Here is an 18538-nt window from a genome sequence, read left to right as displayed (position 1 = left end):
GACCATGAGCTTTAAGAGCCTGATCCTCCACTCCTTTTGACCCCAATGAAAAGGCTGATGGGCCTTGCATGGTCAGACAAGGCAAAAAGATCTTTTTTTCTTTTCCTAATATGTGTTGATGGCAGTCTTTCAGGGGGAAAAGATCAGGAGCAAATTTATTTCCCAGCCCATTTGTAGTATGGAATGGAAGAATTGGTAACATTATTCTGAGTGATTTAGAAAGACTGCTAGGATTTAGTCTGCCAGTAGCGTTTGCCGTTCACCGTCAGGGCACTACTGTGACAAGTGAAGAGTTGCCTTTTAACTAAGAAAAGAAATGTATTGATTGGGAAAGTAGGATAAGAAGGACTCATCTGACAAATGCTGTAAAGGAAGCAGGATGGTGTCATTTTCAGAGTAGGTCTGTCAAGACAGGAAGCAGAGAGGGATTGGGACCATAATCCTGCTTGTGGTGTGCACTTCTCCCTGCTTGTGGACATCCTGTTTTTCTGCTGGGTTTTCACACTGCCTCTGTGCATAATCTCTCCCAGGACTGCGCAGCACACAAATTTCTCTCAGGACCTCTTTTCAGTATGTGGGATGTAAACATGATCATGAACATTAACTTGCATTTGGTGATGAGTGAAAAGTGCACATTCTGGTTGGTTGTGCTTCCAGCCCTGCACCTGTGTAGTTTTGATGCTGTCTTGCTTTTGTTATTACTGCAGCTGAACCAAAGCATTGCTTTCTCCAACTGTCATGCTCTGTTTCTTACTTGCAAAACGGATAACATTTTTTTGTTGTTGCTCTGAGATGCGGGCGATAAGAGTATTGCTATATCTGCCTTCTGCAGAGATTAAGTAAAACTGTAGCTATCTTCCCTCTCTCAAACAAAAATAAACCCCTCTGCTCTCAATTGTCTGTTACCGAAGTAACAAGAAACATAGTTTTTCATTGTTCTTCATATGGTAGTGTTGTTAGGTGAGGCAGAATCCAAATATCCGGGTTACGTGTCCTTCAAAAAACCTTTTGCCAGTCACAAATTTGAGGACAAGTCTAAACTGTCCAGGTGGCTCAGGAAAGGGGAAGACTCACAAGTGATCAGAGAGGAAAATTTTTAAGACACCAGGGATGTAAAATGGGATTTTATAGCCAAATGCTCACTTTGAAAAGTGTCTATGAATTTCAAATACACAAGTGCAGATATAATAATTTCCAAGACCCACAAAATAAAATCAAGCATAAACCTTCATACTGGAGGTCAAATCCCCCTGATGCAGAAAACACTTGTGTCCCAGTCTGGATTGTTTTACGGTGGCACAACAGCTTGACGTCCTGCTCTGCTGAATCTGGCTCCCGAGCCCCTTCGCCCCACAGGGAACACCTGCCAACAGCTCCTTGGCAGCTGCAGTTTGTGCCAGTTGTACCAGAGCAGCACGGTTTCCTCAGGCCCTGGGAATGCAGCCGGGAACTTCCAAAAGTCCCCGATGTCCTTGCCTTGCCTTCCGAGCTCTGGGAACGCAGCTGAGGATCTTCTACTCTGTGTCTCTGGGGTAATACTTTTTATTTTTATTTAAACTGTGAATTTGAAAAAAAAAACACCATGGTTTAACTGTCCCTTTAGAATCATTGTATTCCTCTGCATTTGGTCTATCTCTGCTCTTTCAGGGAGAGAGGAGCAAGGAAGACTTAGCAAGTCTTTTCAGTAACTGCTTCTGAGACAAATATTCTTTATAGTTTGCACTAGGAAGTTGACTTTCGACATATGTTGGAGCTTGGACAGGAATCTAGTGTGATTGACAGTGACAAATGGTGATACGCTATTCAAGGAAAATTAGTATATATCTGCTATGATGAGTGGTAAAAATATTAATGCTCAAACTGATTTCTACTTTTAAAAGATCTGTTATTTTTTAGACATAACTTTTCCAGTGCAGTTGCAGCTGTCAGCACCGACAAGGTTGAATTTACTAATTCATATGTTCCACTTTCATCCTGTAAAGAGGCTAAATTGCCTAATGAGAAATCTTCCCATTTAGATTTTTTTTTAAAATAATAATAATAGTAAAATGGATTCTTCATCTGCAATTCTGACTTTGATCTGTCCAAGACACTGGCTAGAATGAGAGAGGAAGGAAAAAGGAAATGCAAAGAAAAATGATAGCTATTGTTGAAACAAACATATTTTTATAAATCTGGTTGCTGTCATGTAATTTCTTTCTTATAGCTGATAATTAATGAAATATTTTGCCTGCTTTATATTTTTTTTCTCCTTTCTTCTGTATCTGTCTCTCTGTATATTTGTGACAAATAACAGATGCCAGTTTTTCTTGAGTATTTCACATCAAAAGTTTGTGTTGCTGGGTGGGTGACTGACTGAGCAACTTGGTCTGGTGGGAGGTGTCCCTGCCCATGGCAGGGGAGTTGGAACTCTATGATCATTAAGGTCCCTTCCAACCCGAACCACTCTATGATGATTCTATGACGACGGTAGTAGACAAAGGGTTAGTTCTAGCTGCAGACTTCTGTATTACAGAAGTCAAAGAATGATTTATCCACTGCCAGGAGCTGATATTCATCCCATCTGTGGAAATGCATAAGTCAAGCAGGTCCTAATGTCCCAGGGCAAACAGAGACCTAGGAGTAACAGAGAAACCTGCTGTTAAAAACCCACAGGAGACACACACAGTCTGCAGGGCCCCTCTTAGAGATGCAACTGTATCTTATACACAGGGACATCCAGGACAAAAAGGCCTGCTTAACTGTGCAGGAAGTTTAAACTTGCAAGATTGAATAACCTTCTGCTGTCTTGAGCCTGTTTCCACACTACTATTGCATTTCAAAAAAAATGATGCTTAGCTTGGAAGTGGCTTTTAGTTCACTGTGCCTGGATCCTGAGAGCCTGCTCTCAGAAAAGTTAAGAAAGAGTCAAAATCCGGATGGGCCTCCTGAGGTTTTGACTGGAGTTACTTACAAGGAGAATCCTTTGCTAATGTCACTACGGGAAGTCCAGTCAAGTCTGAGTGTCTAAGAACACGTGGTACATAACGTAACATATCAAGCAGAAGAATAAGCCATTAAATGGAAAAGAAGGTGAATTTTCCCCGTGTGTGCGTGTGTGTGACCTTCACTCCCCTTGGCTGTGAAGGTCAGGCTGAGCCACTCTTTTTGAATGTTCCAAAAAGGGTTCACATTATTGAAGATACTTGCCTGTTAGTTTTACCCCATCTTTTTTCCAAAGCACTTGGCATAAGAATATATATTTGCCTGTCTTTTCACATCAGACCTTTGTCCAAAATTGTGTTTCTTTTCATCTTTTTTTGGCAATGGATCATATCTGAAAAAAAAATGTATTTTATATGCTGATTTCCATTGAAACTTTTTTAAGAGTAAGGTCTGAAGACAAACTTGAAATCTATCAGTGGAAATTTGGAGCTGGGTCTGAAATTTGAAGTTCAGGAACAATTTAGTTCTTTTGCTACATATATTTGTGTGATATATTTCTGATCCTTGTTCTTATTCAGTCACACGCCCAGACTGAGGTTACATCAGCAATTTTTCAGTGTGATGTCTAATCGGGAGTATTGTCTATGGTAAGGTGGAATGCTCAGTATCATAGATATTTTCTTTTGTACCTGCTGAGTTTCTCACACATAGCTTTGGAGTAATTTCCTTTTGTGAAACCTAACCTACCAAATGCCCCTTAATGAGCTCAGAGTGCCAAGGTGATGTACCCCTGTGTGCTTGTCAGCTGTCACCAGGCAGAGGCTGCTTTGCATTCAGACCAGTCTGCCTACAGAGACAGGGTTTCTTAACTGTCTGTCAGTTGTTCACATTAAATACAGGACAGATCTACTACAGAGTTCAACTGTCTCCTACATATTAAAGAAGAAATTGTTTAAAGGTACTATGTATGCAACTCTAACTGAAAAATGATGCAGACAGTTTTATGAGAATGTTTAAACATATACCAAGCTTTAACCTAAATCAGATACAACACCTAGGTCTGGTTTAGTTCTGTAATTTGGGTGTACTTTATGATATCCAAAATAAGTCTATAATTTAGTCATGCTGATTCCAAAAATCTTGCAACTGTTACTCATGAAATATCAATCACAAATGGAAAACAATTACTTTAGAGTTGTGTGATGGTCCATAGAAGGTCACAACTACATCTCTGATCAGGACTTCAAGGGCATCAGAATATGAATGTGTGCCCCTATTCATACTGAAAAACACAGGGTTTTACCACTGAGACTGAATGAAAATTTCATCTATAAGTAACAATATTCCTAAGCAAAAATCAAACAAAAAAAAAAAAACAGGAGTGGAAACGTCTGTTTCAGTGGAAACCAGCTGATGCCTCAAACAAATACTAGTATTTTTCCTCATATGCACGTCAAAGCTCAGTGACAGACATCACTCTAATCCTATATTTGCTTCTGCATGTGTCTTTACAATTCACTGGATTCAATACCATACACCCACTCCCTAGCGTTATATCTCTATCCTATATTTACTTCTTATCAGTTGATTACTTGCTGTTTCTGATAACTATGTACTCCCAGGATTCATCAGATAAATCAGAGTTAAGGTTAAGTTTCTTTTCCTTGACCCTGCTGTGCTGCTGAGCCTGCGCCGAGATACAAAGCCCTTTTCTTTCGCTTAGTTTGATTTTGTAGGACTGAACTCTGAGAATTCCTTGGTAATGTGTTAGCAGGCAGGCTCAAATATTGTTCTGCATTTTCTTGTTGACTGACGGTTTTACTCAATTCCTCAAATACTTCCTTGTATCAGTATGAAAGTCTCTGCTCTCATTACTTAGTAATTCAACATGATCTATTGTCTTTCCCTATTCCCTTTTTACTAATATCATCAAGGCAGTCCAGAAATCAGCTTATAAAGTATTTGTGTACTTATTCGATTATATGAACAACACAACTTTTCATCTAAAAGAAGAGTTCGTATTATATTCTGTAAAATAGTCAACCTCTGACATTTTCCTAAAAGAAAATGTTCAAATAATTGCTTTTCTTTGATTTATCAGTTAGGACTCTCACTGAAATACATGTTACCTGAGATCAAGGCACATGGTTACACACAGACATCTGTAGCAGCACAGTACTTCATTCTCCCCTCTTCATAAGATTGTTACTTATTCCCTATCCAGCCAACTACATAGCAAACAGAACCCTCATTTTTTATTTTCTTTAACACAAGCTTGTATATCTCAGGAATCTGGTGTAGGGAGGGACAATTATCCTGCTGCTACAACTCCCTCCATCACCACTGAATGTGAGATCTGATGCCAGGACACTTGAACCAAGAGCATTTTCACATTGTGCCTGAGACCTGATGGGAAGGAAACAAGGAGAAATTGTGTGTGTCCAGGTTTGGATATCACTTGCAAGAACCAAAGTAATTTTACATTTTTGAATTTTGTTTTTGTTTGGAATATGGACAAGGAGAGAGAAAGGGCATTTTACAAAAGAAGCTTTCTTATTGGGTTTGACAGAGAAGGCTCCCACCAAAATGCATTCTGGGTCAGGTTCAATATATAAGCTCGGTAAGGGAATTAATGTTTACTTTGTCAGATGAAGAGCTGTATAGATTTTGTGCTGGCCTTCTGCATAATATGAATTTCACAAATGAGTGTAGAAGAAATTCCTAAACTTAAGACAGCTGCTAAACTTCAATTTTAACAAAACTTCTAAGCAGCCCTAAAAAAAAAAAAAAAAAAAAAATTCCCCTTGCTTAGGCTCCCAAAGAAGAAATAAGATATTCTGTATAATTTTCAGGTGGTAATGTTCATTTTTCAATGTATGCGCAAATACACAGAAGCAGAATGTGGTTTACCTTAGTTCTGTATATTTTTGCAAATGCCATTATCTCCAGTAAAAATGACATCCAGCACCCTTGACTTTGCCCCCCTTAAAGGAGGCATCTGTGTAACTTCCAATGTAGTTGCCTAGAGCTATACCTGTAAGATAAGCAACCTGGTCTACTGGGAGGTGTCCCTGCCCATGGCAGGGGGGTTGCAACTCAATGATTTTTAAGGTCCCTTCCAACCTGACCCATTCTATGATTCTATCACAGTTGTGCATATGACAGCTTTTGCCTGCTTCCCAGAATGAATATTTTGCCTCTACAAGGGATGCAGAGACTACCAAGCAGTTCTCTTTCTGGCCACTAGGCTGATGTTGTGGAAAATTGATTTCCAGATGAATTCTCTCACTTCCTCTGCTCTTACATTTTGGTTTCAGAATATCAGCCCATGATTGAGGGTGAGCATAAATAGCAGCAAAGGAAGTAAGGCATGGAGGCGAGAGGGCAGGTGGTAGGAGCTGAAATGGAAACAGTGAGGGACAGACAACCATACAGATACAGTTATACAAGCAGATATGTGTGGGTATAATCTCCACATTCTCAGGAGCTTGCTACATAGAACAAGAACAAAATTCATACATTAATATCTTCCCCAGTTCTCCCTTCTCACATACTCATACTGAGCCTTTATTATTTTATTTTACTTTGAACGGTAATACAAGTGAAAGCCATCCTTGCTTCACAATATGCATTAGCTCTGTGCTTGGAGTATTCATCTGAGATGATGCCTCTCACATCTTAAGCAAGTAGCATAGCTGTCAAAATACAGATGACCAAAATATTTAACTGTTCACGTAAAATGGCACTGCTCCAGCAGAAAAGAGAGAAGTAATTACAAAGGACAAGGGCTTTGCCTTAGTATCACACATCCTAGCACCCTTTACTAACCACCGAGCCATTGTAGGCAACTGTTTTGTTGATGGGAATGTGATTCCACAGAATATTTCACTATTCAAGAAAGGGGTTTTTTTGAAGGACTAAGGTTTTGTCTAAAATCTTTTCAGCAGCTTTAGTGAGGAGGATCTTCTGAAGGACAGGGTAAAGGAGCAAATGGAGGGTTAAGAGGATGATCAGAAAAGCACTGACTACTGAGCACTGAGTAATCAAAACTTGTCAGTGCAAAAGATTTGGTCAGTGGAGCTGATGAAGAAAGGGGATGGAGCACTAATTGTAAGCTTTGGCTAGAAATGACTAACATTTCAGACGTGGCAGATCTGAAGCGTGTTAGAGTAGAGGGAAGAACTGTTCAGTGAGCATTCACTTCTGCATCTTGTGCACTGGATAAACAGATTCCTTTCCTTATACTTTGCCACAGAGCCAGGTGCTTCTATCTGCTGGGGGGAAGATGAGAAGTGCAAATGCCAGCCCATGTAGTGGAGACGAGCTGACTATAGGTTCCCTAGTAAGAACTGGTTAAGATGGTTTTTGATTTCATGTGACGATGACATTTATGTAGAGGTATGCTGGCTCAAAGGCACTTTTTTGCTAATTTAATTTTCAAGCTCTTGCCCACATACATAATTCCACAGCTGTGAAATTGCCAGCAATGCAATGAAAAGATTGGTCAGGTTTTAAAATTATTGATATTTAAATTGCTAATATTTTCGTTCTTCTAAATTTATTTAAAAGTCTACTTGTTTTCAGTTTGGTAAAACCTGATTTAAAATCACAGATTTTTTGCCCTGTTTGTTTCCATGAATTAGACCTGGAAAAAATCTTATCTGCTTAATATTTTCCATATATATATATATTTTCATGCATTCAGGGTATATCAACTATTACTATTTACATTTTTAACAGTGTTCTGTAATACTTAGATGAACTTCACAGGTATGCATGATAATTTTCAGCAAAACAGCAGAGTACCAAAAAAAATCCAAACTGAAGAAGTTACCAATTTAATAGGTTTAAAGTGGTGTCTTAATTGGCTCTGAACTGTGACTAAGAATCGAAGTGGAGAAAACCACCTAAATTTACCCTCCCCCTTAGTCAGCAGTAAGCTTCATAGGACCCTCCCCAAACCAAATAAGGCCAGGAAGAATGTGTGAAGCACTGAGTGTGCTAAGAATAAAGTTGAGCTGGGGTGGATAAGGTTACTTTGAACTCTATATTTCATGTTTCCTGACATACCCTCCAAAGAACTACAATTATGTTAGCAAGGCTGCAGGAGCATTAAACAGTTCTTTCCCAGTTCTTTTGCTTTTTGCTGCCTTTCCATGTGTTCCTGTCCTGTTTAGAGCTGGGCCTTTTTATTTGTAGCGTGCATGGTTCTTAGGATATTGGAAAAAAAACATGCTGAAGATTCACTGTGAGGCATGGCTATTTTTGTTAGAAGCTGATACTTTAGACTGAGCTTGAAGTGTTGCCTCTGGAAGGCCCTAGGTTGCTCAGGGAGGGCAGGAGTCTGCAGAGGAAACAAAGTTCAGAGGGGCGCAAAAGAAGAAGTAACAGAATTAGAAAAAGCAGAGGACCTCCCTCTTCTCATTCTGCAGCTCCTGCAAGAGCCAGCAACCCAGAAGTACTATCTAAGCTGCCACAGTAGATCTTGACCTTTTTTAACAGAGTATCTCTTACCATCATCATCATGGCCGAGATTACAGCAGAAGGTACGGTAACTATTTTCAAATATAATTAACCAAAAATTATACGTACTTTGACAGTGTAATTGAGCCAGTGTGTCAATATGATTTGTTGCTCTTAGAAAATAATGTTTTCACTCCAGGATCATTTCATTTCGGTGGCTAAATTGCTTTCTACTTTTCTTCCCTCTCTTTTCTTTTTTTCTTTTTTACTCCTATAGTCTGAGTTTCTACTAGTTACTGAAGCTAGATCTCTGTACACCTCTAAAAATAGCGGTAGAATCATTTGCAGAACACTGTTCAGGCAGCTCCATTAGAGTGATACAAGAAGGAGAACATCTGAATGTCAGGTGGTTCCACCCTCAAGCCTTTGCTCAGGTAAAAATTTGGTAGTCCGTTATAATCAGAGGTTTGCCAGAGTCAGAATAGCTTCATTTGGCGGCCCTGATTTTTCTATAAAGAGCACGGAGTATTTGTGAACTGTGGATGAAGTTACTGAAGGGTAAAAGCTATTCACTCTGCAGGTAAACTTCTAAAGGAGTCACTGAAAGTTGTGCTGAAATAAGTACGCCAGAGCTAGGCCTGCAAGAATGAAAACGAATTGTATTAACCAATAAATACATATTCTAAAATATGAATATTTCATGTACTTTAATATTTCCTGACCATTCATATTTAAATAACATTTTAGATGCATAACAATATTTTATCAGCCTCAGTCAGACAGGGGATATATTTAAAATGCAACTTTCTTTAAATTTAATCCTGAATATTTTAGTTAAGTTTCATTCCAATCTTTTTTTTTTTTTTTTCCCCCCCGGTGTGGATTACTCCACTGTTTATCAGAATTTAATAATGACACACCAAAAAAAAAAAGCTTTTAAACAGTCTTCTGAAAGTTATTTTTATTCTACTTGTCAAGGTTATGTGGCATTTCAGTGTATGAAAGTTGTACTTTTCATCTTCCATTTTTCATTGTTAATATTTGTGAGAGGATCTGCATTTAGCACTATTAGAGAGAGAGCGAGCCCGTTGTCTTCTAAAGTATTCATGTTAGGACTATGTCAAATTGTATGCTCCTTGCCTAATGTCTAGTTAGGCACAGCAAGGAGACGATGTGTGTATGATTTTTTTTAATCAGCAGTTGGACGGATCTATAATTCGCTTCTGGCAGGAAATACTGTCAAAACAGGTGGTTCAGCCTGACAGCCTGAACACAAATGCTAGCACTAGTTTATTTGTGTATTCTTAAACTAGGTTTGGTGGAAATAGTCATTATATTGTAGCTGCTATCAGAGAAATCTGTGAAATTATATTTGTTTTCCAAAATGCATGTATTAATAACATCAGTGTCAGAGGAGCAGTATGGAAGTACATCCAAGTGAAAAAAATCAGAATTAGCAATATTTTTAGTCCAAAATTAATAGCAAAACCAGAAGACTTCAATCAGTCTGCATCTGGCTTTTCAATCACTTAGCTTATTAAAGAAAGAAAATGAAAGACCCTAAAATAAAATAAAGAGTCTGAAAATGTTTTTATAGTGCTTTTATAGTGTTTCTACAGGTGTTCCTTAGCTGTCATATTCTGTGTCTGTCTTCTGTGTTTTTTCTGTGCAAAGCAATAGACTTCAGGTGACAAAGGGCATCAGCTCCACAGTAACCTGACCTTCAGCATGACAGGTAAATAAGCCATATAATTTAGGTTAGGTTAGGTTAGGTTTGGTTTGTTTTTATATTTGGAATGGACCTATGTTAATTGGCTGTTTTTGAAACTCTGGATCCACTAGATGGAAATTTTACTCATAGCAGAAAACTAAGAATTCAGCCTGGGGCTAATGTTTCACAGCAGTTTATTTTCCTCTGGGGCTACTGCGAGCATTCACAAGGCAATCTGAAAGTTCAAATCTAAACTTTAGCAACATATAGTTTGGACAAATAAAAGACAATTAAAATACCTCTTGCTTCACACAATTCCTTTTTGATTTTATTTTGTTTTATGCTGCATGCCAGCCCATGATTTGCTGGGGTCTTCTTGACTTTATTGGGATTAAATTATTTTCTCCTTTTGGTAGGTATTCTTAACTCTATTTTATGCTGTCAGCCACACACCAGCTACCCTGTTGGGCTCCTTGCCTTCTGGAGTGCCATGCTGACACGTCAAAGACCAACCAGCATGGCTGCTGGTTTAGAGAGACGGTCCAGCCCTGGCAGACTGATACTGTTGGTGCACATCTCAAGCTATCTTTTTCTGACAGCCCATGTCAATACTGTAGTCTGTTCAGAGACAGATCCATAGGGCTGGTGGGGTGCTCTTTCAGGTCAACATCACGGTAGTGACAACGAGACTAAGTAGCTTAAAAAAATAGCCAGCAAACAATGATCCTGGCCTGTCTACTGGCATCGCAAGCTACATGTGCTGCCTATTCATTTCCACAGCTACAAATTATTAGTTGTGGAAATACTGGTGAAGTGTACCCGGTGAAAGACAAAAGGAGATCTCTGAAGGCAGCAGTTTATAAATGTCATTAGAAAGTTGGCAGGACCTAGGTCTCCTGCTGGCAAATATTTAGGAGAAGATTCCAAAGGATTATCTTCAGCATCCTCATATTACATGTAATTGCAACCACAAAAATGTACTGTTAAAATGTGGAAGTCTTTGAGATTGTATACAAAAAAAAATCTTAGTACAGATACTAAGTACTCTGTCTTTGCAACATTCTCAGGATATTATTGTTATTGTTGTTGTTATTATTATTACATTTCAACTGTTACTGAGTATTCTGTAATCGTCAGGCACTTTACTGTGATCCACTTCAGAGCTTGCCTAGAAAGCCACAGGTAATCTAACTGTGCTACTCTGCTGTGTTCGTGAACACGGGGCTTGAACTGGACTCAACGGCAGATGTAGTTAGAGCTGCCACCACTGAAATACGAATACAAAGCCTGGCACCTCTTCTGCCAATGTACAGCTTAATCTGTGTGTACGCAATAGCTCCAGCAGCAGCCCTATAGTTGGTCCCTTCTAGTCCAATCTTCTGCAGGTCACAGTGCAAGGCTGATGGCTGTCCCCTGGCACTTTATCCTCCCACGCAGGGAGGAATGAACAGAGGCTTAGCTCTGCCTGATGCAGTGCACCGGAGACTGTACACTGATCTAATCTGGAGAGGTGAGGAGACAAGAAAGACAAGGTTTCTATATGCCAGCTGTTTGTCTGCCACAACTTATTTCCCCAGTGGAGCAAGAGGGAAGCAGGAGTCAAACAGAAATGTGACAATGAGTCATGATTTGGTCCTTATTTTGCTGCTGAGAGCTGTGCAACTGCTCTGTCTCGGAGCAGGCTGCAAGGAGACAGGCTAGCCCCGGGGCCACACACAGCTTGTCAGTGACAAAATCAAAATTAACTTCCGGATTTCAGTCTTTTTCTCAGGCTGTTTGGTAACTATGAAAAGTTTTAAGATGTAAACCTTTTCAAAAGGTAAATTTAACAAGGTCTGTATGCTTGAAGATTAATATACGTGGAACTGATAAAGTATGAGAAATAACGCATAAGAGCCAGAGGTTAAAATCATGACGGCTTCGCGAGCGTGATGGCCAGAAGCTATCAGCAGTCTCCAGTTGGCAAAAAGTTTAGCGAAGTCACACTTTGGGCAAGAGGGAGATGATAGCTATTTCTCATGGTAATTCATGAGTTGCTGCTAGAGGTGCTAGTTGTGCCGACTGCAAAAGGGGTCTAGATGAATAAATTGGATTAGATGATTCATTTTGATGGCTAAAGGTATGTGAAATATCTCCTAGTCTCCAGTCAGACTGCTGTTTAAGGGTTGAGTTAAGAGGTTTCTATAGAATTTATTTGCAACAAGTGAATTTGCAAAATGAAAAGATGTCGTCTTTTTCTGGCTTTCAATATTGATAGTATGCCTTTTGCATCAGGGTAAGGAAAATGTAACAATTTTGGCAATAATTTTTTGAAGTAAGCAGTCTGCTCTTGTTCAGGAGTACCAGGTAAAGTCAACAGCCTAATTGCCTAGAGAGACAAGAAGTCAGAAACTCCAGGACTGCCTTAATAAAGTCAGTCTTTGCGGGGAACAGAAGCTCCCAATTCTCACTGAAATTCTGCAAAACTTGGATTCCGCTCTGTCTGTGGACCTGGACACCCAAGGCTGACTGCAGCCTGGTGCTTTCTTGTAGCCTGTTGAGGCAAGTAAGTATGAAGCCAAATCTGTTAGCTTATGTTTTAGGTTTAAGAATTTGTGGACATTGCTACTCACAGCTGGTATGGTATCTGTGCGTGTTCGGTTGGTACAGAGAAACTCTTAACGTATCATTACCTTAGGTACACCATTAGAAAAGTCGACTTACTATGGACAGTAGGGATCCTTAAAACCTATAAATCAAAGGTTTAAGCTGATGAGTCATGATGCTAGTCCATCTAAAGTGCTAAAAGTGTGTGTGCAGTTAACAAGTGTTAACTTGTGTGCAAACAGCTGGGGCTGTGTGTCTGACCATCTATTCATGGTTTTTTAAAAGAACCTTGTTCTTATAAGTATTAGGAACATATTTTAAGTTTACTTGTATAATGAGAAATATATTTAAAAGCCTAGTAGCATTTTCAAGTTATTAGGGTGATCAGTTCCCACTGATGTAAAAATTAAGTCTGTGCAACTACTTACATTCTCTAAAGCCCTACTCTACAACTTCAGGTACCTACTCTGTGAAAAAAAAAATCTAGTCTATAGATATTTTGAGTACTTTTACCCATTGCCTACAAAGTAAGCACTGAGTAAGAGGTGGATTCATGATACTTTTACTGCTCTGCTCTAGAAAGCAGAAACCGGTTTAGTTTAAAACACGTTTCATAATGCAGGTGTGGCTTCAGTCCAGGACACACTGAGGACGGAGAAACCAGAGTTACCCTCTTTGAGACAGATCAGCTGCTTACAGAAATGCGGAAGCTTTCCTTTTCTTTCTGAGGCTGATATTGGCTGGTTTCTGCTCTGTTTAAGCAGACTGAGCTAGTGGACAGTGCTCGTTTTACGAGCTTAGACCATGCTTAAAGCAGTAGGAGATGGATTGCTTTAAATCAAAACGATTGAAAAACCTTTAAGTCACCAATCTTAATACTGATGTAAATCAACAAACAAGAAACCTAGATTTCAAAACAACAGTTTTAGTCTTTTTGGTTGTTTTTTTTTTTTTTTTTTTTTTGCATGAGTCCATCGTTCTTTTTCCCAAAAGAATGGAAAAGAGGCGCTGATTCCCATTGGCTGATTACTACTATGGTGACTGAATAGAGCCTTTCTCACTAAATTTGTGCCATTTACTCTTAGAGAGAAAGATAACCTAAATGTCTGTCTAGTAAACAATTCTATAATTCTGGAGCTATTTATCCAGATTCTTAGTCTTTACATGTTTTTTTTAAATGATAGAGAATGGTAAATGGTGCATTTCTTCTTTACTAGATAATGATTTCATTTTCACTTGTGATTTCTGTCAAGGCTCATTAGGATGGAAATTGGAATTCAATTAAAATGGTGCAAGCCCAGCATTTTAAAATTGTTTATTTGTGTACTGTAATTTTACTGGGTATGTAGGAAAAGTCAATTTTAAATAGAACCTGTTTTGATAAGCTAAGTGATTTATTAAGCAAATATAATACTATTTGTAATTTGGTTTCTGGCCATTGCATCCAACAGGAATGTATAACTGATAGACATCATTTTCTTTCATACAATGTTTATTCAAAGGTTAGAGAAAGAAAACATATTTTCTACTTAAAAAAAAAAACTAATTACTTCTTGACATAGAATAAAATAATAATTGAGTTCAAATAGTAAAATAAATTGAAATTAAAAACGTATTCTTTGCCTTTGTAAATAGATTATACTCTCAAAACCACAACTAGTTTAATTTGACTACATATGCTTAGCCAGTGATTTCCAACAGCTCAGTGATTTCTTTAACTTTCTTCGCAACTATAAGGACTTGATCATAGCTATTTGTTTACATAAAAGCGATTTCAATAAAGAGTAGTGTAAAAGTGTTGTCCTTAGCACAGGTTTTCTTAATTTCATATTATTTTTTAAAAGCATTTAAAGAAAACTTCAGCTTGTGATTCAAAACGGACCAACAATTATATTCCCTGCTTTCCCCCACTGCAGTATCACTTAAGTGGGGCTTAAATAGGAGAATTATTAAAGATTAATATTGAAATGTCTCCAGTAGTTGTAGATGTGTAGATAGGTGTAAAACACTAGCAATGTTTCTTTCTACAGTGCTTTGGCAATAATTTCAAACCAATGCAAAGGTATGGTCAAAGAGAATTTACAGTTACAGGCTTAATATCCTTACTCCTTTACATTAGCAGATCAGACTGGTAACAGGGAACATGAAGCAGATAAAGTCACTGTGAAGTCGCTGCATCTAAAGACTTAAAGCAGTGGACAACTAGCTATACTTCTTATCCGTATGATCCCACTGTCATGTTCTCTTGTCAGCTTTAAACATTTTTACCAGAAATTGTGATTATTTCATATTTTAGACTTATCCCTGTGTCTTTATATAAATCTTGCTTTGGTGCAGTGAGACGTGACCATTCAGACTTTAGATCCCTGAGTAGGAATGTGTTTAAGCAGTATGTGGTCAAAAGGGACCAGCAAGATTTAGCGTCTAGTTTTATTCCTAATATGTGCCTACAGCACAGTTGATTTATGTAAGTAAGTTTATTTTAGGAATTATGAAGCAAGTACATGGCTACCAAATATTTGACTAATAGAGATAGCAACACTAGTAGGTAGCAGCAGAGACACCAGATGACACTGCCAACGCATCTTGTCCCTATCCCACATTCTGCCCTTTTCTTCATAGCCTCTGGCACTTTTTTTGCTCTGTAATAGTTTTCCTTTTTATCTTCCCCTTCTTCTTCCAAGATCTGATAATACTGCAGGTAATATGCAGGAGATGAAACTCTGGTCCCTTCTCTAAATGCAAAACATAATTGCAGGAACATGGTAAAGCACACAGTAAACAGCTGTACTGTTCTTCAGACTAGTTAGAAAGAGCTGAGCTAACAAAACAGATGATATAATGCACAGGAGGCTAAACAAAAAAAAAAGCTGTAGAAGATACAATTTTGTGTTTTTTCACCCTGAATGGTCTCATATGCCAAGACCTATCTATGTTACAATTTCAGTCAAATCAGTTCAGGTGCTCAAAATCATGGTCAGTGCTGGCTTTTGCCCTTAGAAATCAGAATGAAAAGCTGTAGCGTTAAGTCCTGAATAAGCCTCACTTGAGTCCTGTGGCTGATTTGGGCTTTTTTTAGAATCAGTCCTACAGCACAGTATGAACTTGTCTCTGGCCTAAAAGTTCTGCTGAGTGCCATGCAAAGGCATTTACCATAAGAAAGGAAACTATAAAATGCCAGGCACAGAAAAGCTTTCTCACTGGAGAAGTCTCCTCTTCCTATCTTAAAGGTAGTTTTAAAAAATCCTCTACAAATATGTAATGAGTGAAGACCTGCTTCTCCCTGTACATACTTATGTTCTCACAGCTTCAAAAGTATCTCTGTACCTTTGCCTTGTCAAAAGCACAATGAACCCAAGCCTTTGTAGACTTCTTTGGTATGCAAATGAGCTCATTTTTTTCCTATATTCTTTTATGTAGATTTAAGTTGTAGTTCTCTGTGCATGTCAGGAAGGCTAAATCTTGTTTCAGTCTTTGCTGAGAGGTTATTCACAATTGACACAATTACCATAAATATAGTTTTCTGGTAACTCTTTTACTGTTTTTATATGCATAATTTAATACATCTGTTGAAACGTTAAGATCTTCATTTTGCTTTGACCTTTTCCTCCTATAACAGGTAGAACCTTTATTTGGGTTACAGGTCTATCTGTGTAACTCCTGCTGAAGTGAACTGAATTGGTACATGAGCATATATGATATAGGATACAACTTAGCATCCCAAAGAGGTGATATCATATGTATATGATAGAGTTTGGGATATATACATTTCATAGTTTTATAACACCAATATTTAAACTGTAATCATAACATGAATTCAGTATAATTGCAATTGCTTTTTTTTTTTTTAAGGGAAAACTTCAACTCCTCTTATTCCTAGAGATTTTGTTGCAACACAGTTCATCATACGATTAAAAAATGTGAGCATTTCACAAGGAGATATCCAAAGTTAGACTCACACCTTTAAATATTTACTATTCATTTGGTTTGGTTTTTCATCAGGACTAGTATTATAATACTATTTATAGGAGAAGATCCATGATAGAGGTTGAATGTGACCCCTGTCTGCCTGGGACAGCTACACGACTAGGTGGCTGACTACATCCTATCACTTGGAGCACTACATATTCTGCTCTTAGTTTGTGTCACAAGCTGTAAAGCCAATGAAGGTGTTCTTTTGATAGTAAAGAGTGAATTCTGACAATACAAGGTTTTCTCCTCCTTCAAAAAAAGGAATGGCTCAAAAAGCTTCTTTTCTCTTTTTTTTTTAATCTGTAAATATGTTTGATAACTTTATCACTTTAGTAAGAGGCATTTCAACTCAAAACTAAATACAAGCTCTTTTTTTTTTTTTTTCCCACAGCAAGAATAGCCTTGTTATCAGACACCCAAGCAGAATTAATCCATGTGGGATATGTTTATCCTAAAATGCATCTCTTGTTCTAAACATTGTAATTTGCATAAAAGCCACCTGAAATACTCTGGGGAATGTAATGCTTTATTCTGCTGTTAATAAACCAGATGAAGTGATGAATTTCCAGATCAGTAACAGCCAAAACTCTTCTTTCCCAACCTAGTCTCTCTTTCTGCCCTTTCCAAAACCAAGTGCAGCAGGACCCTCTGCCCAGAGACACACCTCCATGCCTAGTCCCTGCATTCATCACAAGTGAGAAAGCCATAGATTTTGCAATACAATTTATATTTTGCCTGAAAGTTGCTGTTGAAGGAGAGGTTTCCAGTGATTTGTTGTTTTCTTTTAGTGAATTATACAGAGCTCCTGTAAGAAAGATCACAAGGGAAACTGCTAGGTGGCTGTTATTTTGGAAAGAAGAAAACTTAGTAATTCTGAAATTACTACAAACATGCGACAAATATGTGAAAATGCAATTTCAGGAAAGCCTTTTTGCTTTCCAAAGTTAACTACAAATATTGACAAGGCTTCAGAACGTGCATATGCGGATATTAGTGTATTGGGGTGGAGGGGGGCAATGTGCAATTTTGCCTGAGTTAATGAATTAAGATAATTTCAACTATACAGGCAAAACAATGATGAGGGCCAGGTTTTTGTCTTAAAAACTAATTAGCGGGAAGTTTCTTTTAAGAATATATTTGCCATGGTTTCATTTGTTGCCCAGTATAGGCTAATGCATTTCACACTGTGAAGTGCTAAAGGCAGTTGCACAGAAGAGATGCAATGACTAAGTTAGTTTTGCAACATGGTTGCTCTCCTCTCTTCAGTGTGTCATGCTAAACGTAGGAAACCGGAAATAATACCGCATCTGCAGAGGCTGCCAGAGCTATAAAGTGGCAGTGGATCTACTTTTTTTTTTCTGTTGTTTATGTACTGTGGTAGTGCCTGGACGTCAGGACTACATTGAATTAATGACTTTACTTCATGTGGCAAGAAACAGTCTCTACACTAGAATCTTACAATAATTTTAACTTGTAAAGATTCTTTGATTTCTTTAATACTTCAGAGAATAAAGTCCTCCTGGTAATAATGTTAAGCTTTCATGTTCTAGTAAAGTAAAAATTAAGCTATACAACTCTCCAAAAGTTAACATTAAAATTCTTGAGAGAATTTTTAGTGCTTACCTGTGCTATTGTGGTATATAAATCATGTGTTGTATTTTCTGCTTCCTGGCTGGGTTTTTTAACATAAGTAACCCAAACAAGAAGAAAAGAGAATACTTCACTCTGCGTTCTGCTGGAGGTGGCCATATCTGGTGGGCTTCAGGACCTACGAGCTTCCTTACTGCCCCATGCCAGTGCCATTTGCAGTGGGACACCTCACCTCCCAGTGCTAGCCGGCTGTGGTGGCCCCACATCCCCAGCTGCAGGGAGGATGGCGGC

The 18538-nt window shown here is 38.3% G+C and overlaps 1 protein-coding gene across 1 annotated transcript in view; it reads left to right on the top strand.

Annotated features, from left to right (window-relative positions):
- The first annotated feature begins 7950 nt into the window (after positions 1 to 7950).
- TRDN (triadin) overlaps positions 7951 to 18538 on the top strand; it is a 217612-nt gene continuing 207024 nt past the window's right edge. Inside the window, exon 1 of the mRNA XM_074151019.1 lies at positions 7951 to 8471. Coding sequence (XP_074007120.1) covers positions 8450 to 8471 — 22 coding nt within the window. The 5' untranslated portion in view covers positions 7951 to 8449. The remainder of the gene's footprint in view (positions 8472 to 18538) is intronic.

This window comes from Numenius arquata, chromosome 7, assembly GCF_964106895.1.
Source record: "Numenius arquata chromosome 7, bNumArq3.hap1.1, whole genome shotgun sequence".
NCBI lineage: Eukaryota > Metazoa > Chordata > Aves > Charadriiformes > Scolopacidae > Numenius > Numenius arquata.
Note: the sequence above shows the minus strand (reverse complement) of the source record. Positions and strands in the feature narration are given on the sequence as shown.